At 36.4% G+C, this 8,325-nt stretch overlaps 1 protein-coding gene across 2 annotated transcripts in view; it reads right to left on the bottom strand.

The window, feature by feature from the left end:
- Positions 1–5,691, bottom strand: part of LOC106874431 (serine incorporator 5) — a 56,023-nt gene extending 50,332 nt beyond the window's left edge. The window contains exon 1 of one of the 2 annotated variants that reach the window (XM_014922162.3): positions 5,484–5,691. In XM_014922162.3, coding sequence (XP_014777648.1) covers positions 5,484–5,507 — 24 coding nt within the window. In that variant the 5' untranslated portion in view covers positions 5,508–5,691. The remainder of the gene's footprint in view (positions 1–5,483) is intronic. The other variant, XM_089356483.1, reaches the window with a different exon arrangement.
- Between the last annotated feature and the right edge of the window lie 2,634 nt (positions 5,692–8,325).

The raw sequence follows: 8,325 nt of genomic DNA on the forward strand, positions 1-8,325 counted from the left end.
ACATGCATATTTGTGGGTTACCAAAGTAACCACATGGAAATGTTGGTACTTGTCTCTGGAGATGATTACCAACATTTCTGTGATACACTTGAACAATTGTCAAAATCTCTTCACAAGAGACCATTGGTTGCCTTGTTAACCCACAAATAAAGAATATTTTTCACCAATGTGGTGTTGAGTGCTCATTCTCACTGGTAAATATATATATATATATATATATATATATATATATATATATATATATATATATATATACAGGTTTGGCCAGAAGTCACCTGACAGTAAATCAAAATTTCATAAATACTATCAGTAATTCTGTATTGACTTGAATGGAAAATGTGCTGCTCAAAAAGGACTTCAGTTTGAACAATTTTCATGATGTTTCATATTTAGATGCTTTTATTAAATTTATTCAGTTGTTAAACATAAATCTTGGAATTAAATGTTTTTATTTAATGTCAGGTGATTTTTGCCCAACCCTGCATATATGCTCATACACACACACACACATGCACAATGGGCTTTTTTTCTGTTTCTACTCACCAAATCCACTCAGTCTAGAACTACAGAAGATACTTGCCCAAGGTTCCGTACAGTGAAACTAAACCCAAGACAACATGGTTGAGAAGCAAGTTTCTCAACCACATGGCTACACCTATGCCTATTATTCTTTTTTAAGCATTGCAGTTACAAAGAAGGAAAAATGAAAAGCTGCGATCATCATGCTTTTCTTGGTTTTCTAAAGTTCAATTAAATCAACTTTTACCTTTCATTCATCCTAGGAAAAAAAAGCAAAAAAACTGTCAGTCTACAAGTATCAAGGCTGATATAATCAACTCTTGAATGGAATATCCCAGTATGGCCAAAGTCCAGTGGCAAGAACCACTAAAAAATATCATCACCATCATTATCATCATTTAATGTATGTCCTCCATGCTAGCATGGGTTGGACAGGTTGACAAGAGTTGAGAAGCCGGAGAGCTCCACTGTCTGCTTTGCCATGATTTCTATGCTGGATGCCCTTTCTAATGCCAACCACTTTATTCAGTGTACTGTGTGCTTTTTTGTGGAACCAGTACCAGTCGGGCCATCAAATAACTTGTGAGATGAAGTCCTCTCAGCTGGGAGAGAGAGGGGAACAGAGGGAAATGACTGTGCCAGGCGAGAAGTTAGAGTGTAATAGAAAGCTAGAAATAAGTGTCATACTATAGAGAGGAGATACTTGGCTACTTCAGTAGGAAAGGAGAGGAAAGGAAGAGGAGATAGAGTAAGAGAGAATGACAAAGAGACATTCAGAGTGAAAGAAATAGATGGTGTTGGAGGTGCACTGAGAAGGGGGGGGGGGCTATCCACAGATAGCAGTGGGAGGAGTATAAGTGGTATGGTAGGAAGTTCCCAAAGAGTGTGAAGGGAGATGTTTAGAGATGGGGTAGTGATGACTAGCAAATGATGGTGACAGAAATTGGAGTGTCTGGTAGGTGGGGAATGGTAGATATGCGAGGGCATAAATAAGATAAGAGAACATTATGGATAATATATGTTCATTCTTCAAAAAAATCTCTGGTAGAAATGAAACAGTAAAGATAACTGATAAAATATAACTAATCTATAAGCTAAAGTTACATGAATTTATAACTATGGCAAGCATTTGTGTGTCATCTATGAAACAGAACACTTAATTCTGTAGTATTGTTTCAGGTTTTTTATTATTTTTTTTTAACGTTTTTACTAAGTGTTGGAGAAATTGTAAGGTATTAGATGACCTAGGAGTCATTATCACTTTCACCATTTTATCTATTTATTTAGTTTCTTGCCGATAAGGTCTTATCATCTTTCATGTTTCTTTAACATGTGGCATACAAGAACAAAATACTATACTTCCAATTTTTGTTACTGTGTAACAAAGTAGCAAAGATTGGTCTTTTTTCATTTTTCTTATCTTAAATTTAATTTTGGAAAGGTTTGTTTATGGCCGGATGCCCTTTCTACTACCAACCAGGATACATCTTTGACTAAGCAATTCTATTGTACCAATACCTCCTGCACTTGAGAGATTGTCCATGTTATGACTCAGGAAAGCTCTTGATTCTGAATCACTTTTTATGTACAGTTTCTGCTTTCCTAGATAGATTGCCTGCACTGCATGGATGCCCTTCGTGTTGCCAACCAATGTTACAACTTGAACAGCATATATTTTATCATACAACCCTACACTAAGCCGTCTATGTGAGGACTAAATAGTACCTTCTACTCAGATGCCAGCACTGCAGTTTTTGAAGTCCATATCGCTTCCAACCATTCCTTCTTTCAGTTTGAGCTTTTTTCTCCATTTTTTTTTATTCTTATTTTTTACAGTTGGACGGATTTCGGGTCAAGTGCGATAAACTAGTATCTTGAGTAAAGGATGAAAAGACGGAGACGATTTATTACACACACTTTTATTGCTACAAGATTAGGGATTAAGCACTGGCTTTATGAACATAACTTGGAAACAATTTTAACATAATAAAAATAGATATTCTACTGTAACTTTAATATTCAAATTCTAACTACCTTATTTTGATCATGTAAAACTTATATAGTCGATCTTTTAGAGTGAGAAAAATATTACTACGAGCTTATATGTTAGAAATGACAATCATTATAGAAATTTAAATTTTAACGAGCCATAATTTTTCAAAATGTATATGTCGTATATATGTTAAAAGATACGAGACAGTAATTGGAGAAGAGGAGTAGGAGTTAAAGAAGAAAGAAAAATAAAATGGAAAACAGATGCAGAAGAAAGACAGCAGAGAGTGAGGTGGTGAATAAAATTTACTCAACTCTGAATAAGTGTATATAAACAAAGAAGCAAACGCAGCACTTCTCGCTCGTTACCCCCAGTCAATTTTAATTAGACGGCAAAGAAAAGGCTGAGTGAAAGGAGATGGTGAAGCAAAAGGAAGTCGAAGAGTTCATGCCACTTCTTCAACATCAAATAACATACTTGAACTAAAAGAAAAGCCTCTACATAGTCGCATTGCCTACTAGAAATAGCAGCCAAGCCTCACTGCAATTGCCCTTTAATATCATAAGGACACATTCAATATGCGTTTTGTAATACAGTAGTTAGAGCAAATCATTTTACAGAATTGAGACAGACAGATGTCGGGTGGGATGACGTTGTATTACTTCTTTAACATCAAATAAAAAATGAACCTCTACTTGGTGACTCGACTTGTTAGAAATCGCGATCACATCTCCCTTAAAGCAAACTCTGCTGTATTAAAAAAAAGGAAGATACAGTAGATAATGTAGTCCTGGACGCATAGCATCATGGGGTGGGGAACGGGATGGTCATAACTGTAACCTATAATCATAGGTTCGCTCGATCAGAGTTGGTCTAGAGTTACATAACAACGAGAGGTACCAACGGTTGCGTAGTTACACTATCTGATACAAATAGCAGTAAAAATTCCCCTCAAACTATATCCTACTCTCTTAAAAAGTTAGAATACAACAGACAGCATGTCTAAGCTACACTACATCTGAAGTAAACATAGGATAGTTACGGCTGGAAAGCTTTTAATCATAGGTCTGCACAATCAGGGTGGGCCCGGGGTTAAACAACAGTTATTAATAAAAATACATAAACAGTGAGGAATAAACCAAGCAAAATTAAAAATTATTGCGGTAGTGTCGTCAGCCCTGGGCGAACAGACTCGATCAAAAACATTCCAATTGTCGCAAAATTCTGTCTTTTACCGAGGTATAATGCACTTCTGATTACATTATCCAAAGTCCTTTCCTAAAACGGTAGTGTGATGTGTGGGAGATTTGTCTACTACTTCTAGTAGGTCGAAACGACTGCATATAACATCCCACTTTGCTGAGTTGGTGTAATGTAATGAAAATGTGTGTTGTTTCGTAAAGTGATGAGGCTGAAGGTTGACATGGAAGACTGTATCTTTGTATCGATCTGAGTTTTGTAATTAGAGTATATATACAATGAGAGAGACAATGAAAATAAACAGTTTGAAAAGTAGAATAAATTGGATTGTGAGAAAGACGTAAAGTCTAATGTTTCGGTCAGAAACCCGTCTGACTTAGACCTTACTCGAGGCAAACTAATTCATTTATTTATTCTTACTTTCCAACTGTTTATACTCGATAATTACGGCACAAACCATCACTAATACCCTCGGGTCCTAGTGTTTTCCTTATTATAGACAATAGTTGTTTTGTCGCCACTGTATCATCTCACGCACTCTCTTTCTCTCTCTTTCACACATACACACACATTTACATAGAGGTAGGTACTTGCTTAAGAATATACTTGTAATTTGTTTCAAGGTAAACTTTTAGATAGATTTCTTCATACTAAGAAGAATCGTAAATATGAGTGTCGTTAGGTAGTTTTCACCGTTTCAATTTGTGTGTTAGTGTATTAAGTATGTCTGTGTTTATCAGTGAATTAAAAAATCTCAGTGCGTGTTGCAACTTTGTTGGTGCGTAAGTGAGTCGATGAATGTCTATCATACACATATTTGTGTGTGTGTGTGTGTGTGCATGCATGTTTAAATACGTATAGTTATAAGTAAATTTATGTGAGTTTGGATGTGCGTATTTATAATTATGTACATGAAAGAGCGTGCATGTGCTTGTATCAATTTATGTACATACATGCATGCGAAAATTTGAATGCGTACGTATTTATGTTTAACTGTATACGTAGTTTTGAGTTGGAAATCGAGTGCATGTGTGTGTTTGTTAGTATATAGCTAAAGATTTGTGTGTGTTTACTTAGATCTAGGAAAAGTTATGTGAGTGTTCATGTTTGCGTATTTACATATCTGAAAGTTCCGAAGAATCTGGATAAACATGTTTTATTTGAACGATCTTTTCTCTCCTCATATCTATCTATCTATCTATCTATCTACCTACCAATCTATCTATCTATTAGCTTGGTGGTTGCAACAATGTTGTGGACACCAAAATAAGGCTAAGATTAAACAAAGGATGTTTAAAAAGCCAACCCAGCTTTCGTGGCCCGGCGACGCCGCCACCACCAGTACAAAATCATTTCATATAATAAGGCTAACTGCAATATCATCTCCATCATCAGTTAGCATATAACTTTGGCGGGAGGAAGAAAACTGTGACAAGTAACTTCGAGAGTTTTACGATGCCCTTTTTTCTTTTACCGTTTCTTTCTCTTAATGTGCATGATTTTTTTATCCCTAAGTTTCAAGCGAACATGTGACAATTCTTTAAGTTACTGCATTGCAGAGAAATATGAACTGAGGTGGTTATAACTATCATACTATAAGCCCCATCCATTCAAGAAACAACGTACGGTAACAACAAACTGTAAAATATTCTACGTGAAAGGCAAAATAAATTATATACACACACATATATATATATAGGCATGTGCGTGTGTGTGTGTGTGTGTGTGTATATATATATATATATATATATGTATGTATACATATTCTTACTTGTGCAGTGCAGCATCCTGGCATGATGAAACAACCAGCAGAGTAGTCCAACTATTGTTCGAGACAGCAAGCAGTTAGTGAGTCTTCGTATCTCATTGAATTAAGAACCTGTCCATGAAAGAGATTAGCCTGGAAAACAGGGGAGGTAACTCTCTTGTAAACATTGTACTATTGTTTGTGGCTGTGTGCACTACTGTCAGTAGTCGTTGTAATGCAGAAGTGAACAGCTGATTTCGACACTCCAGTTCAGAACTACATTTGCCACTTCACTCCACTCACACACATGTAGGTGCGTGTAAATGGGCGCATCTATATTAGTATACGCTCGTTAGTCAATTTCGTCACTGAAAACAGTTTTCTACGACTTTTTTTTTTTGTAATCAATTCTCTGAAACTTTAGACTTTGTGTGTTGTTTTGGTTTTATTCTGTGTGTATATCGAATATATATGACTCAAAATATAAATAAACACCCAGACGTCTGAAGGCATGAGCACACTGGGTCCATGGGCTCAATTCTAATCCACATAAGCGTTGATTTGCTCAGAGATCTTATAATACTACTAAGATGGCTTTACACACACACATACGCGTATACACTATAAGTAAACATACATAAAATGCAACAAAAACACGAAATTAAATGAGAGAAACCGCTTTCACTATGTCTGAAGTAAAAACAAAAAGATCTTTTGAAATATTTCGAATTCATTTTTATATCGAAAAATGTTTCTTACAACTTTGTTTTTACGTATTTCAAGGCCATTTCCTAGTGAAGCATAGTATAATTCAGGGAGTTTTTTTTTTTCTTTTCTTTTAAGTTCACCCTTCACTGGAAAATTACCGTAGTATACAAAAAGTGATGTATTGTTACGGAGTTTGATTATAAATCAGGTTATATGTAATTAATGACAAAATTTACCAACACTCTAAAGATATTTTCCTTCTTGCTACGTATATAATTTAAATGAATTGAATTATGCTGTTTTTTTTTTTTTTTCAATGCAGCAAACGTCTCCTAGTCATTCGTTTGTCTATATAGCATAATGTTCAACTATATCTATCACGACACTGCTCTTATTATAACTACGATTTCTAATATTGGCTTCAAATTTTAGCACAGGGCCAGCAATTTCAAGGAAGGAGTAAGTCGGTTACATCAACCTCAGTATTTAACTAGCACCCATTTTATCGACTCCAAAAGGATGAAAGGCAAAGTTGATCTCAGCGGAATTTGAACTCAGAATGTGAAAACGGACGAAATACCGCTATGCATTTTGCCCGGCGTGCTTAACGATTCTGCCAGCTCGCTGCCTTGCAACGATGTCTCATATTCGCACAAAATCTGAAAAGATATTGGAGAGATATAGTTGAGTGAATGTACTTGGGATATGACTGTTATTTCAACAGTAGAATTTAAACTCAAAAGTAAAATGGTATATTTAAATATAGCAAAACATTACGTCCAGTAGGCTATCAGTACTACTACCCCTGCCTTCGAACTTACGATTATAATAGTTGCAACATTAACGTCGGTGGTTTGGCAGAATCGTCAGACGGTCGACAAAATTACTGTTGTCGGGGTGGTGATTGTTTATTAGTTACAAGATAAGAGGATACCTTTCTTAGTCATGAACGACCCAACCATAAATAAATGTTGTTTCCGTATTTATTATTTCAAATAGTTTATATTTTACACATGTGCAATTGAATCAATATTATATTGGAAAACATTTGCTGGGATGTGTGTGCTACTTCAAAAGCTTTACAATACTTGAGATGGAAGTTAATACTGTTATGTGACATTTGTGCATGATTATCATAAATAGAATACAAGCAGATAATTTTATAGAAAGATATTTGCATAGATAGATAGATAGCAAGATATGTGTTGGCACTCCGTCGGTTACGACGACGAGGGTTCCAGTTGATCCGATCAACGGAACAGCCTGCTCGTAAAATTAACGTGCAAGTGGCTGAGCACTCCACAGACACGTGTACCCTTAACGTAGTTCTCGAGGAGATTCAGCGTGACACAGAGTGTGACAAGGCTGACCCTTTGAAATACAGGTACAACAGAAACAGGAAGAAAGAGTGAGAGAAAGTTGTGGTGAAAGAGTACAGCAGGGTTCACCTCCCCCCTGCCGGAGCTTTCTGGAGCTTTAGGTGCTTTCACTCAATAAACACTCACAATGCCCGGTCTGGGAATCGAAACTGCGATCCTAAGACCACGAGTCCGCTGCCCTAATCACTGGGTCATTGCGCCTCCACTGGATAGATATGTAAGTCGGCATTATAACACCAGGTTAATTACCTTTCCCGAAAATTGTACAAAATGAAAGCACATCTAGTGAAACAGGACGACAGGGCTATCATATGGTTTGTCCCCTCTTTTTGAGAGCCATGTGCTCAATAAAAGAAATTAGGGCTATCATATGATAGCTTTGTTTCAAGGTTCAATACAACTTTTTAAAACCTCGAGTCTAGAACTTTCGAAATACAATTTGGCGGGAATTTACATAACTTTTCTTTAACGTCTGCTGTTCTTAATTGCTACATACCGGAGCTGGTCATGATTTTTATGAAAATGTAATTGAGCTATGGTTCTAGGGCGGCGAGTAGGCAGAATCTTAAGCACATTGGACAAAATTGCTTAGCGGCATTTCGTCTGTCTTTACGTTCTGAATTCAAATTCTACCGAGGTCGACTTTGCCTTTCGGGGTCGATGAAATAAGTACCAGTTGAGCATTGCTGTCGATGTAATCGACTTTACCCCTCCTCCAAAAGCGAGGTAGAGACCTGCCATGCTGTATTTATAGCAGCAACTTCACGTTATGAGTTCAA

This window comes from Octopus bimaculoides, chromosome 8, assembly GCF_046866305.1.
Source record: "Octopus bimaculoides isolate indiv1 chromosome 8, ASM4686630v1, whole genome shotgun sequence".
Taxonomy (NCBI): Eukaryota; Metazoa; Mollusca; class Cephalopoda; order Octopoda; family Octopodidae; genus Octopus; species Octopus bimaculoides.